The sequence below is a fragment of the Balaenoptera borealis genome (genome assembly GCF_965194805.1).
Source record: "Balaenoptera borealis genome assembly, chromosome: 16".
In the NCBI taxonomy this organism is placed as follows: domain Eukaryota; kingdom Metazoa; phylum Chordata; class Mammalia; order Artiodactyla; family Balaenopteridae; genus Balaenoptera; species Balaenoptera borealis.
In genome coordinates this window covers 44863130-44880859 of record NC_138872.1, presented here as the reverse complement: position 1 = coordinate 44880859, position 17730 = coordinate 44863130, and the positions used below count along the sequence as shown (strand labels likewise).

The 17730-nt window shown below is 49.2% G+C and overlaps 2 protein-coding genes across 3 annotated transcripts in view; one reads left to right on the top strand and one right to left on the bottom strand.

Annotated features, from left to right (window-relative positions):
- Nucleotides 1-2329: 2329 nt before the first annotated feature.
- On the top strand, nt 2330-14183 carry LOC309613583 (cystatin-13-like). Its single transcript, XM_082360540.1, has 3 exons — nt 2330-3366; nt 11095-11208; nt 12920-14183. The coding sequence occupies exons 1-3, from the start codon at nt 3139-3141 to the stop codon at nt 13001-13003; spliced, it is 426 nt and encodes a 141-aa protein (XP_082216666.1). The 5' UTR covers nt 2330-3138; the 3' UTR covers nt 13004-14183.
- A 2228-nt stretch (nt 14184-16411) lies between these two features.
- Nucleotides 16412-17730, bottom strand: part of LOC309613411 (cystatin-9-like) — a 31481-nt gene continuing 30162 nt past the window's right edge. For both annotated transcript variants that reach the window (XR_014235711.1, XM_082360193.1), the window contains 2 exons: nt 17590-17703; nt 16412-16818 (listed from right to left, as the gene is read on the bottom strand). Coding sequence is in view for 1 of the 2 variants with exons in the window: in XM_082360193.1 (XP_082216319.1) it covers nt 16726-16818; nt 17590-17703 (207 nt within the window). In the remaining variant the exon portion in view is untranslated. The remainder of the gene's footprint in view (nt 16819-17589; nt 17704-17730) is intronic.

The window sequence follows — 17730 nt, the reverse complement described above, 5'->3', positions numbered from 1 at the left end:
TGGTTGAATTGTATGGTATGAGAATTATATTTCAGTAAAGTTGTTTAAAAACCACCCTGCCCCTGCAGTGAGCCCCGTGTGTCCCAGCTACCCTCTGGCCGCACCCCCTAAGGCAGCCGGGGTGAGAAGCTGCAGCCGGCCCCTCCTGGAATCCCAGTTCCCACCGTCAGGGGCAGAATGAGATGCTTCATTAGGGGCAATCGCTTCTGGAACAGTCAGTATCTGCCATTGCCGATGACCCCAAAGCAGCTGGGGTGAGCCCGCTGGGGGGGATGGAGGGGAGTGGGGCCATGCCCAGAGGGCCCGGGGGCTGTCTCCCCTCCGTACTCCGTCAGTGGAGGCCTGAGCACCAGCCCAGAACTCAGCCCCGTGGGTCCACAGCCATCGCAGCGTCGGCACCCCGCCCCCGCCCTTGAACGTTCCCCGGGACCAGCTGGGTGGGCCCGGGCCGATTCCCAGGGAGAGATGTGGGGGCGGGGGCGGGGGGGACGGCGGGTCAACCAGGGCGGCTGGAGAGAGGCCTCAGCCCAGGCCACAGTTTTCAAACGATTCATGGGGCCAAGAGGGGAAATGGACTCCTTTCTGGACATATTATATGCTCATATCTTTGGCTCCCTTTGAGCCGAGACAAGTGAGGAAATTGTCTTTTTCTTTCGGATTTTAAAAGCAGCCGCATAGCACAGGGAGATCAGCTCGGTGCTTTGTGACCACATAGAGGGGTGAGATAGGGAGGGTGGGAGGGAGGGAGACGCAAGAGGGAAGAGATATGGGGACATATGTATATGTATAACTGATTCAATTTGTTATAAAGCAGACACTAACACACCATTGTAAAGCAGTTATACTCCAATAAAGATGTTAAAAAAAATTAAATTTAAATTTTTTTAAAAAAAGAGCTTTTCCCATAAAAGGGAACTTAACCCTTTGCCAAATATCTTCCAGATAACGTATTGTGTTCCCATTTACCTGTTGACTTTGGGGGCGAGAGCATGTGAGTGTGTGTGCGTGTGTGAGTGTGTGCTGTACAAAATGTGTGGCCAGATTGATGGTTCTTTTCTACCTGGCTTCTGTGTTTTCTACAAGCTCAGAAAGGGCTCCTGATTTCCAGCCCAGGATTCTGCCTCACACATTTGACCCTCCAGCAGGTGACTCTCAGGTCTCACAGGCCTTGTCTGGATTTTATCTTATGGATCTCAGGTAGGAGCCTCCTTGGGCTGATGTGTATTTTATCCTGGAAAGAAAAGTAGTGATTTCCCAACTTCTGAGTTCTTGGGAGCCCCTCTCTGTGGCCGAGCCAGGCCCCAAAAGCAGAGTGGGATGGAGTCCCGACCATCAGGGCAGCCTGGCGTGGAATGAGAATCGCACACAAGAGAGGAAACCGGACAAGGGCAGCCTGCCAGGGACAAGGCTGGAGATGGGGAGGAATGGCTGGCGGGCCAAGGGGGATCTGCCCTCTGTTCATCCCACAGAGGCTTATCACGCCTGAGTCTGTTGCCAGCCTTCTACTTCGTGTCCTTGGCACCACCCCTGGCCTCCTGACCTGAGGGCTTCTGGCCCCAGGTCCCCTGAGCCTGGCTGTTTGGTGTCTCTAAGACTGAGGGGCCACATGACGAGACACTGATGGAAACAGCCCTGGAGGTGACTTCACTTCCAGCTGCCCATCCAGAACGCAGAAATTTAGAAAGTCAGGAGCCAAGGGATGGGAGCTGGGACTCAGCACGTGGGGCAGATGCTGGGGGCTCCTGGCGAACCTGTGGACTTCTGAGGGCAGAGGGTCCCCTGACAGAGGGGCCGGTCACTTAGGCAGCATCAGTGGGGCAGGGTTTACATCACAAAGGGGCAACAGAGGTGACCACTGGCAGGGAGGGCAGCTGAGGGCAGACACACCCTGATGCCAACAGACACCCTGAGCAGGCGCATGGCTATGAACTGAGCGTGCCAGAGGCAAGCGGGCCACGGGCAGGAGGCACCGAGCTCAGGTCCTGAGGAAGGAGAGAGACCGCCTGCGGCCGGCGACCAGCTCACGGCTCGGCCGCAACATCGTGGAAAGGAGCTTGGTGCTCAGGTGGGTCCCAGGTTTAGCCGTGCTGGGTGGAAGACGGCCCAGGGCAACCGCCCCGTGTGTCTGGGCAACTGCTCCAGAGGCCACAGAGCGGGTCTGAACCGCTCCAATCCCACGTGTGTCACGTCAATGCTGCCGTCGAGCGGAGGCTGGGCAGGAGGGGACAGGTTACCACGGGCCAGGCCGGCGGGCGGAGGGGACCCGGTGTCCTCACGCATCAGCCTCCCCACAGGCCCGTCTCTGGGAGGCACACGGGAAGGTCACCTCCCGCAGCCTGGGTTTGGTTGGCGATGCCTGGCAGAGGGCACGTGGACCAGAGTGGTGTCCTGGGTGGGCAACCGAGCTAAGATCCCGGGAGTGTTCAGTGCTGGGTGTCTGTATCTAGAGCCTGATGGACACCAGGCATCTCTTGGTTTGGCCATCACGTCCTCCTGTTCAGCTTGGACACTCTGTCCCCACTTCTCTGTGGCGAACACAACCCACGGACCCTGCTTTGTCTCGAGTGGCTTGCTCCTTGTCTGCATCTGACACATTAGCCGCTGCCTCTGCCTCGTGAGCCAAATCCTGGTGACCTTCTGTGGCAGAAGGGATTCCTCTAAAGCAAATGCACTTTACAAGCCGTGATCCCTCCTACACGTGGGTGAGACTGAGGCAGGGCAGCCCTGGTCTGAAGCAGACACACAGCCCCATGGCCGTTTCCTCCTGTGTAAAGGGTTTCGCAGCCCCACGGGGCTCTGATGATGAGAAGCCACACAGCACGTGCAGTGCCTACCACGGGGCCCAACCCAGTCGGCCGGAAGGACAGGCGTGTGTGTGTGTACACGTATGTGTGCATCCCGCCCACACGTGAGTGCACAGAGGTGTGTGTCCTTCCAGAAAGGAAGCATCCAAGATGGGAAAATGGACTGAATTGCACATTTCGCAGGCGGCTTCTTTTTTGGGCAGACGATGTTAACCGCTGTTCTCCCCTTTCTGCCCGCAGCAGAGCTGGGAGGGGCCGGGTGCAGAGGCAGCAGGACCCTGCCAGCCTTGCAAGGACAAGAGGGACTCGGCCGCGCCCTCTGGGCTGAGGTGCCATGGCCAGGCTCCGCCCTGGCCTGCTGCTCCTGATGACCACGGTGGCCCTCGCGTCCAGAGGTGTCCAGGCCTGGGGTTCATCGAAGGTGGTGAGGAAATTCCAAGACGTTCCCGAATCCTACGTATACGTGCAGCAGGCACTGTGGTTCGCCATGAAGGAGTACAACAAGGCCAGCAAGGACATGTACACCTTCAAGGTGATGCAGATTCTGAAGTCCCAGGAGCAGGTTGGTGGCTTTCACTCCCCGTTCTCTGTCCCCACACTCTCCTTTGTGGCAGGGCTGTCGTCCGTGGAGAGCAGCTGAGAGACACCTGAGCCAAAATTTATGAACTTATGGCTTTTGGAAGAAAGTTAATTAAACTTCCTCCTTTATCATTCTGGGGTAAAACATAATATATCCATTCAAATAACTTAAACTTAGTTATAGCCACATCAGAAAACACAGGTAAGAGTCCAGAAGGGCTCCTGAAGGGGTCAAGGTTGGGACAGTTTGAGCTGATATCATCAACCTAAGTGGCTACAGGGATGGATTATAATGCAGTGAACACGTGAACAAACTCCACATCCAGCTTTCACTGTAAAAAGGAACCAGGGCAGAAGGGAAGGCTCTTTTTTTACAGAAAAATGCCTACTTAGAGATGTGAAAGAATATGAAACTAGAAAATCACCTTTTGCAACCACCATGGTAATAACTAACTCAGGCCAAAGATCAACAATGAATCCTCCACCCGGTGTGGGGGGAGAGGGGGAGGGGGAGGAGGAGGGGGGGGTGGGCCGCTATAGAGATTGCTTGTTAATTAATTACAACCAGGACACATGGGACAAATTGACACCGTGTGCCTCTGATGTGACATCACTGCAAGGACACAGCGTCTCCTGTATACGGTGTTCCTGCCCCAGGTACCTGAGGGTGACCTCGAGGGACAATTAGGCTAGTCCATATTATGCAGCATTCTCTAAGACCGCTTAAAAATATCAGTGCTGTGAAAGACAGGGAAAAAGCAGGAAACGGTTCTCACTAAAGGAGGCTTAAGAAACATGACGTTAAATGCGAGATGTGATCCTGTATTGTCTCTTGGATTTAAAATTATACTGTAAAGGATGTTCTTAGGGCAGTTGGAGGGATTTGAACACGGACCATGTCTAAGAAGAGTGCATTGAGCCAGCGCTGTGTTTCCTGAGAAAGAGGGTTGTCCTGAGGTTTATGCAGGAGCCCGAGACGGGAGGTGGTGGGGTGAGCAACGAGAGGGGTCGGCAGAGGGTGAGGGGGCCCCACTGGGCCCGGGTTACGTGTGACGCCGGCCTAACCTACACCTCTGCTCCTCTTCCTCCTCCACTCGCCCCATCTTCCCTCTAACCTGTGCTGCCCACCCTCCAGCCACCGTCAACCTGCCTCTGTTTCCTGTTTTCTTACGTGGGCAGAAGTTTCACTCAGCGTCTGGATCCCCTAAGAGGCCGGGACACCTGGCTCCTGGCCACCTGCACAGGCCGTGGGCCCCGGGCTCCTGCTGGTTCTCCGTGTGGCCCCAGTTGTGTGGTTTGTAGTTTTAGGCAGCGACACCTGGGCCAGGATGTGCGTCCCCAGTGGGTGGCTGAATTAAAACCTCATGGATGTCGACACCCCAGGGGGCTCAGATTTGGTACCTGTTCTTAGTGAAGTTCCCATCTTTCCCAGGATTAGTCCACTTTCTTGGACGTTTTAATCTGTGCTCTCCATCTACACAAATAGATATAGATGGTTCTGCTTTAAAGGCAGGTATTTAATAATAAAATAAACCAAAGACCCACATAGCTCAAGACTAACGTATCATTTCATAGTGTTTGCTACTTCATTTCACGAATGTATATTTTTTGTGTGTGGTATTCTTTTTTTGTTTTTGTTTTTTAACGAAATAGCACCATTTGTTAAAAAGAGCATTATTTCTACACTATACCACAGTGTCACCCCTGCCAAGCATGAGGTAGTTCTGCAGATGTAGGACTGTTTTCTATTCTATTAAGTTTTTTTTTCTGAATTTTTGAATTTTACTTAATTTATTTTTTTATACAGCAGGTTCTTATTAGTCATCCATTTTATACACATCAGTGTATACATGTCAATCCCAATCGCCCAATTCATCACACCACCACTCCCACTCCCACCACCACCCCTGCTTTTCCCCCCTTGGTGTCCATACGTGTGTTCTCTACATCTGTGTCTCAATTTCTGCCCTGTGTCTCAATTTCTGCCCTGCAAACCGGTTCATCTGTACCATTTTTCTAGGTTCCACATACATGTGTTAATATACAATATTTGTTTTTCTCTTTCTGGCTTACTTCACTCTATATGACAGTCTCTAGATCCATCCACGTCTCTACAAATGACCCAATTTCGTTCCTTTTTATGGCTGAGTAATATTCTATTGTATATATGTACCACATCTTCTTTATCCATTCATCTGTCAATGGGCATTTAGGTTGCTTCCATGACCTGGCTATTGTAAATAGTGCTGCAATGAACATTGGGATGCATGTGTCTTTTTGAATTATGATTTTCTCTGGGTATATGCCCAGTAGTGGGATTGCTGGGTCATAGGGTAATTATATTTTTAGTTTTTTAAGGAACCTCCATACTGTTCTCCATAGTGGCTGTATCAATTTACATTCCCACCAACAGTGCAAGAGGGTTCCCTTTTCTCCACAACCTCTCCAGCATTTGTTATTTGTAGATTTTCTGATGATGCCCATTCTAACTTGTGTAAGGTGATACCTCATTGTAGTTTCCATTTGCATTTGTCTAATAATTAGTGATGTTGAGCATCTTTTCATGTGCTTCGTGGCCGTCTGTATGTCTTCTTTGGAGAAATGTCTATTTAGGTCTTCTGCCCATTTTTGGATTGGGTTGTTTGTTTTATTAATATTGAGCTGCATGAGCTGCTTATATATTTTGGAGATTAATCCATTGTCCATTGATTCGTTTGCAAATATTTTCTCCCATTCTGAAGGTTGTCTTTTTGTCTTGTTTATGGTTTCCTTTGCTGTGCAAAAGCTTTGAAGTTTCATTAGGTCCCATTTGTTTATTTGTGTTTTCATTTCCATTACTCTAGGAGGTGGATCAAAAAGGATCTTGCTGTGATTTATGTCAAAGAGTGTTCTTCCTATGTTTTCCTCTAAGAGTTTTATAGTGTCTGGTCTTACATTTAGGTCTCTAATCCATTTTGAGTTTATTTTTGTGTATGGTGTTAGGGAGTGTTCTAATTTCATTCTTTTACATGTAGCTGTCCAGTTTTCCCAGCACCACTTATTGAAGAGACTGTCCTTTCTCCATTGTATACCCTTGCCTCCTTCATCATAGATTAGTTGACCACAGGTGTGTGGGTCTGTCTCTGTGCTGTCTATCTTGTTCCATTGATCTATATTTCTGTTTTTGTGCCAGTACCATATTGTCTTGATTACTGTAGCTTTGTAGTATAGTCTGAAGTTGGGGAGTCTGATTCCTCCAGCTCCGCTTTTTTCCCTCAAGACTTCTTTGGTTATTCGGGGTCTTTTGTGTCTCCATACAAATTTTAAGACTTTTTGTTCAGTTCTGTGAAAAATGCCATTGGTAGTTTGACAGGGATTGCATTGAATCTGTAGACTGCTTTGGGTAATATAGTCATTTTCACAATATTGATTCTTCCAATCCAAGAACATGGTATATCTCTCCATCTGTTGGTATCATCTTTAATTTCTTTCATCAGTGTCTTATAGTTTTCTGCATACAGGTCTTTTGTCTCCCTAGATGGATTTGTTCCTAAGTATTTTATTCATTTTGGTGCAGTGGTAAATGGGAGTATTTCCTTAATTTCTCTTTCAGATTTTTCATCATTAGTGTATAGGAATGCAAGAGATTTCTGTGCATTAATTTTGTATCCTGCAATTTTACCAGATTCATTGATTAGCTCTAGTAGTTTTCTGGTGGCATTTTTAGGATTCTCTACATATAGTATCATGTCATCTGCAAACAGTGACAGTTTTACTTCTTCTTTTCCAACTTGTATTCCTTTTATTTCTTTTTCTTCTCTGATTGCCGTGGCTAGGACTTCCAAGAGTATGTTGAATAATAGTGGTGAGAGTGGACATCCTTGTCTTGTTCCTGATCTTAGAGGAAATGCTTTCAGTTTTTCACCATTCAGAATGGTGTTTGCTGTGGGTTTGTTGTATATGGTCTTTATTATGTTGAGGTAGGTTCCCTCTATGCCCACTTTCTGGAGAGTTTTTACCATAAATGGGTGTTGAATTTTGTCAAAAACTTTTTCTGCATCTATTGAGATGATCATATGGTTTTTCTTCTTTAGTTTGTTAATATGGTGTATCACATTGATTGATTTGCATATATTGAAGAATCCTTGCATTGCTGGGAAAAATCCCACTTGATCATGGTGTATGATCCTTTTAATGTGTTGTTGAATTCTGTTTGCTAGTATTTTGTTGAGGATTTTTGCATCTATATTCATCAGTGATATTGGTCTGTAACTTTCTTTTTTTGTAGTAACTTTGTCTGGTTTTGGTATCAGGGTGATGGTGGCCTCATAGAATGAGTTTGGAAGTGTTCCTTCCTCTGCAAATTTTTGGAAGAGTTTGAGAAGGATGAGTGTTAGCTCTTCTCTAAATGTTTGATAGAATTCACCTGTGAAGCCACCTGGTCCTGGGCTTTTGTTTGTTGGAAGATTTTTAATCACAGTTTCAATTTCTTTACTTGTGATTGGTCTGCTCATATTTTCTATTTCTTCCTGGTTCAGTCTTGGAAGGTTATACCTTTCTAGGAATTTGTCCATTTCTTCCAGGTTGTCCATTTTATTGGCATAGAGTTGCTTGTAGTAGTCTCTTAGGATGCTTTGTATTTCTGTGGTGTCTGTTGTAACTTCTCCTTTTTCATTTCTAATTTTATTGATTTGAGTCCTCTCCCTCTTTTTCTTGATGAGTCTGGCTAATGGATTATCAATTTTGTTTCTCTTCTCAAAGAACCAGCTTTTAGTTTTGTTGATATTTGGTATTGTTTTCTTTGTTTCTATTTCATTTATTTCTGCTCTGATCTTTATGCTTTCTTTCCTTCTGCTAACTTTGAGTTCTGTTTGTTCTTCTTTCTCTAGTTTCTTTAGGTGTAAGGTTAGATTGTTTATTTGAGATTTTTCTTGTTTCTTGAGGTAGGCTTGTATAGCTATAAACTTCCCTCTTAGAACTGCTTTTGCTGCATCCTGTAGGTTTTGGATTGTCGTGTTTTCATTGTCATATGTCTCTAGGTATTTTTTGATTTCCTCTTTGATTTCTTCAGTGATCTCTTGGTTATTTAGTAACGTATTGTTTAGCTTCCATGTGTTTTTGTTTTTTCCTTTTTTTCCCCTATAATTGATTTCTATAAATTTATTTATTTATTTATTTTTGGGTGTGTTGGGTCTTCGTTTCTGTGCGAGGGCTTTCTCCAGTTCCAGCGAGTGGGGGCCACTCTTCATCGCAGTGCATGGACCTCTCACTGTCGCGGCCTCTCTTGTTGCGGAGCACGGGCTCCAGACGCGCAGGCTCAGTAGTCGTGGCTCACGCGCTTAGCCGCTCTGCGGCATGTGGGATCTTCCCAGACCAGGGCTCGAACCCGTGTCCCCTGCATTGGCAGGCAGATTCTTAACCACTGTGCCACCAGGGAAGCCCACGAATGTACATTTTATTTCCTAGTTGACTGTCAGCTCAAATTCAGGTAAGGATGCAAAAGAATCAGGTAGAAACAGGTTCAAAAAGAGGCTAGAACAGAAGTGTTTAAAACTCCTTGGCATTCCAGCTACAAACTGCTGGAAAACATATTGAAGAAAGGGGATAAGAAAGAATGCAGCACCCCCCAAACAAAAATAACTCCTAACAAAAGCGAACAGAAAAATGCTGGGTGAAAATTCAGATAAAAATAACATATGCCCAGGCGCTATAGAAAGAAAACTGCTCTATTCCATTGGATGATTTAAGTTAAAAGTACAAAGATCTTTATCAGCAGTGGCCACTAACAGCCTGAAGCCAAATCTGGCCCACTGCCCATCTTTGTACATCCCGTGAGCTACAAATGATTATAAGAAACAAAAGAAGGAGACTATTTTGTGACATATGAAAATTACATTACATTGAAACTTCAGTGTCCATAAACACAATTTTATTAGGACACAGCCACACACACTTTTTGAGGATCCTCTGGGCTGTATTTGTGCTGCAAAGCCTGGAATATTTCCTCTCTGGCCCTTGAAGAAAAAGCACGTGGTCGCCTGCTCCAGTTCATAGCTGGCTGGGGTTCTGCTGCCGATTTCACACACAGCGAAGGCTGGTAGGAAAGACCGCCAATGGCAGCCTGGAGCCATGTTTACTTTGTGCTAGATCCAGTGGCTTTCCGTAGGTGCACTCAGGTTTTCCAGTTCACATAAGAGGAAACAGGCACAAAGAGGTCTAGCAACTTGCCCAGGGTCACACAGCTACTAAGTAGAAGAGCCAAGATTTAAACCCAGGCTGCCTGCTCTTAATCCGCCCATGCTACTGCCTCTGAGTGATGCTGGATGGGATGAAGGTGATGGGACATTGCAGCCAGCCAGGAGGGGACGGTGTCACAGGAGGCCAGGAGAGTCAGAGAGGCCTGGCCATGAAAGGAGTGAGGGGCTGCCTCCGTAGCTGGATCCCCATCTGCCTCCCTTTCCTGGGCAATTGGGGGTCAAAACGGGGCTGGTGGTCGGTCAGTGGTTGTTGAGTGTGATTTGGGAAAGTCTGTTTTCTTGATAATTTTCACTTGGATATATAACTCAAAGCTAAAGCACTCCTTCTCAACTGGGCATGGATTTTGCTCCACAGGGCATTTTTGGCAATGCCCAGAGATGTTTCTGGTCATCACAACTGAAGAGGCTGCTACTGAGATTAGGGGGGTGGAGGCCAGGGATGTGGGTCACCACCCTCCGGGCACAGCGCGGCCCCCCATGGCCAAGAAGGACCCAGCTCCAAATGCCAACAGCGCTGAGGCAGAGAAACTTAATATCCAGTCATGAAAAATGCGCTAGGGTTACATTTGGAAGTAGTTGAAGTAAAAAGTGAAAGTGACCACTGATTTCTTTCATCCCCCATGGACTCATCAATCCTGGGGGCACCCCACAAGTGTCCTTTCAGACACTTAGATGCATAACTGAAAATTTTTAAGTATAGTTTATATTCATGAAACTGTACTTAGAATTCTGCCAACACCCATTTTGTTCAATGCCCAGGTGACTTTTCTAGAACTTCCAAAATATTTACTGTATTTTCCAAATTATCTCTTATTCTTCTGGGCTCAGTTATGGTGTTTAACTAACTTGGTCATTGTCATTCACATGTTCTCTCCCTGACGTCTCGTAAACTTTGTTTTCCTGTTCATTCTTTAATCATGAGAGTGGACATTTGCCATTGTTCATCTGCATTTCCCTGTGAGACCCTTCTTGAGTACAGCGTTGACGGGAGCTCTGCATGGGGAGGGGAAGGGAGGGAAGATGCCCAGAAAGTCAGGGATTTGGGAGGGTGTATGACGTGGAATAAGGCAAGGGTGACTAAAACTACCAAAGCTTTAAAGGGAATTGATACACTCTCAGTGGATTTCAATGAAAATGCTGTTTATTTCCCAAGCTCCAGTGAGCAAACCATTAGTTTTCCCAGGAAAATGGTCTTTAGGGAATAGTTTTCTTGCTTTATTTTGGTGACAGTTGTCATTACTTTAAAATTAAATACCATAATGAGAGAGACTGAGAAACAGAGAGAGAGAGAGCAAGGTAAGAACCACCTCCGCGTTACTCCAAAACTCTGGTCAGAAAAAAAAAAGCTGTAGGAGGGAAGGAGGTGAGAAGACATCTTTTGCCCTAAGCTGTCAGTGACATGTTTGTTTATCAGAAATGACAATTGATACCACATATTCTTTTATGATCTCTAACTTTAAATTACTCATGGACAGGTCACGGATAGTTTGGATTACCTTCTTGAAGTCAAAATTGCTCGGACAATGTGCAAGAAAGCTTCAGGGGAAAATGAAAACTGCTTAGTACAACGGGATCCCAAAATGCAGAAGGTAGGTGCTAAGACAGTTCAACAGCCTTGGATCATCTTGCTCAAAATCACATTACCCTCCAAGGATTCCTCCCAGTCTCTGCCTTTGCACGGATCATGGAACTAGAGATTCCCCATCTCTGACCTCCTATAGATTCGAGCTTATCTGTTTTCTTTATTTATTGAGACTTAGAAAGGATGAAAGGGTAACTATCTGAGCTCCTTGGAAAATAAATTGTAAAACCTGATACTGTTTTAAGTAGTAATAGGCCCGATTCACTTAAGGTAGAAAATTTAGAAATTTTCCGAAGTATTAAGTAGCTTAAAATCAACTACAGAAGAAAACAACAATCAACTAAAAATACCTTTATGGAAAGTTTACTGCTATCAACTTATTTTTATACATCCTAGTTTTTTCTATATTTTACATTTGTATTTTTGTGTAGTGGGGATCACACTGTACACTGTTCCACAATTTAGATTTTTATTTAATAATAAAATCTAAGGATTTCCAAAACCGTAAAATTATTTGAAGGCATTATGTAATGAAACTATTTGACTTCGTTTAATGGTGTTTCCACATATTAGTCAGCCCCTGAGAATTGATTATTTAAGTTTTTCTAATTTTTAGCTATTATGAACAGTGCCATAATGAATATTCTTCTTTATTTCTGTTTGTGTGTATATCTGATTGTTGTTGCCTTGTGGGCAGAGTTCCAAGAAGTTGAATTCCTCGTCCAATATTTTTTCACCTCTTAAAGATTTTTAATATGTTAATACAGTGCTAAAATATCCTCTATGGTTGATTTTAATAACTGGGTTTTCAATCCCTTTATTTCGCGATTGTTTCCTGTCTACCTTGGCGATCACAAGTTAAGCAATTAGTTAACCCTCTGATAAATGCACTACCTGCCCTCCCTGCCACTGCCAGGAATCAGCCCCACCCATCCTGATGCCCCTCCGGCCTGGACACCCCGCCGACCTGGCCTCAGTTCCTCCGTGGCCTGTCTGGGTTACTGGTCACTTGGTCCTATTTCCCCCTCAACCTGACCCCTCTGTCTGTGCATCTTATGCAACTTCACTTCTACTGGGTGTTGCCATAAAGAGCTATTCGTACTTTATATTTTTACTCTAATTGAATAAAGATTTTAGGTGAGAGGAGGGACACAGTGATCTCATCCACACCAGGAGCCTGGAGCCCCGCTCCCACTGCAGGCCCTGTGTCTCCTCCCAGCTCCCCAGCTGCAAGCTTTCCCTGGTGGAATCTGGCCAGACTCAGACACCGCTTTCCAAGGCGTGCAGGACCCTGGCTATTCTTGTGGTGCTGCCTCCCCTGGGAAGGACCCACTGGGCCCTCCACGCCGCGTGGGGTCTCCATGGGCTGCAGGAAGTTGGCGTGTCTGGAGAAGGGCCAGAGCTGGACACGAGGATTTCTTGAGGATAATTGGTCCTGAGCTCCAACTCTTGCTCACCTGGAGCAAACAGAGCCACAACCGTGATGGCTTCAGCTCTCAGGGAGGTGAACCCATGGGGGTCCATCCCAGTCATGAGGCTGGCTGCTCTGCCATTGGGCCAACAGCTTGGGGGTCTGTGGAGGCATGGCTGGTTCAAACGGCCTTTTGGCCCTCTTGAAGCCAAATCCTGGCACCTGGAAATAGGAACTTCTGTGTTTTTTTGACTTTTATTTTTTGCAATTTTTCTTACTAGCTGGTTATTGTTTTTGTCTCTTTTAGATGTTTCATTGCACCTTTATTGTGGCATCCAAACCCTGGAACTTTGAACTCACTATGCTGAAGAAAGAATGCCAGCCTGTCTAATGGTCTTCTAGCACATTCTGCCGCTCTCATGAGCATGTAAAGAAGCAAAGACACTCGCAAAACATTTAAATAACACATCTGACCTATTGACTTCATTTTGTAGCCTTCTTGCTTTTTTGTGCATTCTTCAGGCGTGCAGGCTGAGAATGTGGTGCTGGGCTGGGTAGTGTCTTCTGCTTGGCCAACGCATTTACCAGCAAGGGCAGTCTGTTCCCAATGAATGGAAGAGAACACGAACCTGCTTCCGTATTTCACCAAACTCTGGGCACAAGTTACTTTTCACTGACAGCTCTTTGTGTGGAACTAATAGGAAGACCCACCCCTCCACTGCTTCAGCCTGGTGGGTAGTTTCTGCAGGGCTCTGAAGATGCGTTGAGAATGTCCATCCATGGATTTCTACAGAAATCTCCCTGCCCAGGACTCTGGAAGACACAGCGAAATGGCTTTAGAAACAGTTTTAACCCCCCCGATCCAACCTGGGAGCTAGCTGTATCATTTGGAGATTTGTGTTTTACTTTTGGTTTTGAATTGAGGCAGAAAAATGCAAGAGTGATGGTACACGGAGAGTAGGCTGCATTTGTGCATGTGTGTGTGTGTGTGTGTGTGTGCACGCGTGTGTGTGCTCGCACAGGGTAAGAGGTATAATCTAATGCTGCGTGACTGATCACCCTGCCCTTGGTGCTTAAGCAATGTATTTATGTCTCCGCGGTGTCTGTGCACCAGGGGTCTGGGGTGGCTTGGCTGATGTCACCTATCCTGAGGTCACACTCAGGCTCTGATGGCACTGCCCTCGTCTGAAGGTGAGTTTGGCCCCGGAGAACCCCCTCTCCGGGCGGCTTGTCCTCCCGGGTGCTGGCTGGCGTTGCTGTCGGCAGGTCGTCTCTGCTATCCTCAGCGCAGGCCTCTCCACTTGGCCTCTGTGCGCTGGGGGAGGGGGATGGTTTCCTCTGGACAGAGTGTCCAAGAGACAAGGATGGAAGTCACAGCGCCCTCGGTGCCCCAGCTTCAGTTGTGACACACTATCTCCTCTTTGTGTTGTTGGTCACCTAGATCAGCTCTGGTTCAGTGTGGGAGGGGGGGCTTAAAGGTGTGATGACCAGGAGATATGGTTCAGCAGAGGCCATGGAGGAGGCAGGCTCTCGCTGTGTGTGTGTGTGTGTGTGTGTGTGTGTGTATGTGTATGTGTAGGGCTGGGCTGAGATGGTGAAGCGGGTTAATATGACAAGGAGAAAGCACGTTCCAAAACATAGGTGTGGCAACTCCAGCACTGGTGTGCAGGTGAGGGCCAGCCAGGTAAGTGTCAGTAACAACACAGGAGCAGGTCGAAGCCCACCTGGCTGACAGGTGAACCCTCCCTGGGACTTCTCCTCTGGCAGGACTTGCCTGCGGTGAGCATCTGTGAGGGGCGGGCTGGACAGGGGTGTGCCTGATGCTCCTGAGAAGAGCCCTCAGCCAGTGCAGGACTTGGGGGAGAAATACCTCAGTTCTTTTTTTATAAATTACGGTGTAATTGACCTACAACACTGTTAGTTCCAACTGCGCAACAATATTCCTCTATGTTACAAAGTGATCCCCAAGATAAGTCTAGTTACCATCTGTCACCCTATTGATACAAAGTTATTACAATATTATTGACTGCCCCCATGTTGGACATTTCATCCTTGTATCGCATTTACAACTAGACTTTTGTACCTCTTTATCTCCCTCGCCCTTTTCATTCACCCCCCCTCCCCGCAGCATAGATCATCAAGAATTTTGGGGGAAAAAAAGGAGAAGGTGCATGTTGCTTTCCCGGGCTGACCACCGCCACAAGGAAACCAGCGTCCAAATCCCACGGCTGTTCTAGGTCCCTGGGAGTCTGGGGACCAGGGTTGGGGGAGGTGCAGACGGGAGAGCGGGCTGAGGAACACACAGGGAAGGGACAGCCAACTGCTGGGTGCGTCCCTGCGTCCATCACCTGACAGCCCCGCCCCTTGCTGTCCACCGGAGAGGCCTGGGCAACTGCAAAGTCCTCCCAAGGTCTCCACTTGCTTATTCCTTTGTGTTGAGTCCTTACTTATTGAGCCCCAGGGCTGTGCCTGGACTCTGACACATGGGAAAGCTGAGGAAAGTGTCCGAATGTCCCCCTGGCAGATGGGCAAGTGGACACAGAGCAGAACACAGGGTCTGGAGGCAAGGCATTTGGTCACTGATGCTGCATTTCCTTTCATGGCCCTGTTGATGCCCAGCTGCAAGCCTTCGTGACCCAGAGCCTATGGCCGAAAGGTCAGCAGCTGGGATGGCAGAGTCCCCACTAGTCTCTCGTTTCAGGAGAGGGGGGTGCCTGCCTGAGCTGTGGGCTGTGCTTGGAGCCCAGCAATCCTGCCTCTGCCTCCGGCGGGGTGTTGCCCAGGGATGGACAGCAGGGCCAGAAACCCACTTCCCTGATTCTTCAGCGCACAGATTCCAGTGGGAGGAAGGGGCCCAGGACACGCCATTCCAGGCACAAGTGCGCAGGGTCAGGGAGAAGGCTCCTCCCACCAGGACAGGTCCCTCAGTCCACACCTGTGCTCACCAAGCTAAGCAGCGCAGGTGTCCTACCTTCTGGACTAGTGAGGGATAGTGGGGTCGGGACAAACCCAGGCCCTGCAGCTCCCATCCAGGGGCAGATCCACTGGCAAAGCCCCACGCGTGTGGGCTGACAGCGCACCATCCCTGGCAGAAGCCGGGTTTGACGCCCCTCCCAGGGTCCCTCCACGGCCCCAGGAAAGGGGTGAGCTCCTGAAGGGCCGGGCAGCTTCCCCACGTTGGGGTGACCCCAGAGGAGACCCTTTCCCAGGAGTTGCTTGAGGAGAATTGTGGTGTCGATTCCTTGGAAACACGATGGGAATCACAGTGCGTAAAGGATCCTTTAAGCTTCCTTTGGCGGAAACAGCCAGGAGTCAGGCAAGGCCTCAGAGGGAGAAGGAGGAGGGGTGGGGGAGGGTCTTGGAGAGCGACTTGCCTGGTCCAGGCCCAGGTGGCAGGGGGACAAGAGCACAGCTGTGCCTATGCTGAGCAACGCCCACCAACAGCGAGGATGCCCGTGTCTGGGCTCCCGTTGGCTCTGCCGGAGTCACGGGCCTGGGAAGCCAGCCAGGTGTGTGTGGAGGACGCATCCTGAAGAAGTCCTCACACCACACAAAGGCTCCCCTCTCCAGGAGACCCTGCGACACACACTTGGGAGCAGGTTTGGATTCAGGAGGTGATCGCGGGCAGCACAAGGAGAGGAGGCAAGGATGGAGAAGGTCCACGTGGCTGCCACCAAGAGTCCCAGGGCAGCCACGGGCTTTTGCACACCCACCTCTGAATGGCCGCCCTGGGGCAGGGATGCTGGGCCCGGAGACACAGCTCAGACGCACCCGTGCTCCTAGCTTGTGCCACCTGCGGCTGGCTCAGGTGTCCACGGGGGAGAGACCCACACCCTGGGCCCAGCCGGCTGCCCTGCTGGCAGGACGGCCTCAGCTGCCCAGCACCCAACCTCTGGAACCAGGCTGCACAAAGCTGCTTGCAACGCTGACGTTTAATGACCAATTCTACAGGAGGAAATGGACAGGGAGGAATGTCCACATTGCCCGGATGTGACACCCAGACACCTGCTCACACAGAGGACAGAACCAGAGCTGCTCAGCCACTGAAGGGCCACGACAGGGCGTCACTGGTGCCCAGGAGGAGGACAGCGGAGCCCAGGCTGGTATGTGGTCTCACTCAGTGGAGCCCGCCGAGCAGGTGTTGTTCAGGAGTTGAAACTTTGTTCTCCATGGGTCAGTGATGATTGTAAAGAAGCAGGTGATGGTCTGCGGGACAAAGCACAGGGACAGAGAGTGGGGGGAGGGGCCTCGGGAAGCGTGTGGCTCCAGCTCTAAAGCCAGCATCCCCCCAACCTTGCCTTCCTGGGGTGGGCAGCTGAGGGTACAGGCTCTGGCCCTCAGTCCTGGATGTTCCCGACCTGGGACTCTCTCCTGACCCCAGAGGCACCTGGGTCATTCTCCCCTCTCCAGCTCTGTGGTCTCCAGGGACCCCTCCCCCAGGATGTCCCAGTGTGACTCATGCCCCCAGTGTCCCAGCAGGGCCTCTGATCCAACTCGGTTTGTCCCGGGGCGGGACTCACCCCCCTTATCACCAGGGCAGGGCCTGGGAGGGAGGGCAGTGGGGCTCCTCAGCCTCCACCCCTCGGGCTCTGGGTCAGTGGCAGGGGGACCCAAGAGGGGGCTACTCAGCCAAGGTGATGTTGCCCCCCACCCCGCACTTCTCCTGAAGGCAGGGAAGGGAGGTGGGTGAACACCAGGGAGGGGACATTCCCGTCTCTGGCCCAGGTGACCTGGACCCAAGTGGTCAGGAGCAAACTGACCCAAGTGTGACCTGGGGTGCAGCGGCTAGAATGGGGCCAGTGAGCAGACAGGCCAGGGACATACAAGTGACCCGAGGCTGGCCTGCCTGGCTGGGCTCCGTCCTGCAAATGCCCCCTCCGTGTCCCTTGGAATGACATTGCCATCACTCCCCACACCCCCTGCTCTGAGGCAGCGTCCACGGCCGTGTAACCTGAGGGCAGCTGTCGCGTGTCTTACATTGTTCACATCTGGCCTTGCTTGAAATGGACAGTTGTCAATGTCTTCGTCAAATTTCCCACACCTGGTTCGGCCGAGCTGCAGCTCCGTGGAGAACACGATGCCAAAATCGACCTGGGTTTGTACAGACACTGAAGTGGA

Excerpts from the sequence above, each read along its gene's own strand:
- LOC309613583 (XM_082360540.1), top strand. The coding sequence starts at position 3,139 with ATGGCCAGGCTCCGCCCTGGCCTGCTGCTCCTGATGACCACGGTGGCC. Across the intron at positions 3,367-11,094 it reads TTCTGAAGTCCCAGGAGCAG|GTCACGGATAGTTTGGATTA; the intron begins GTTGGTGGCTTT and ends ACTCATGGACAG. Across the intron at positions 11,209-12,919 it reads GGGATCCCAAAATGCAGAAG|ATGTTTCATTGCACCTTTAT; the intron begins GTAGGTGCTAAG and ends TGTCTCTTTTAG.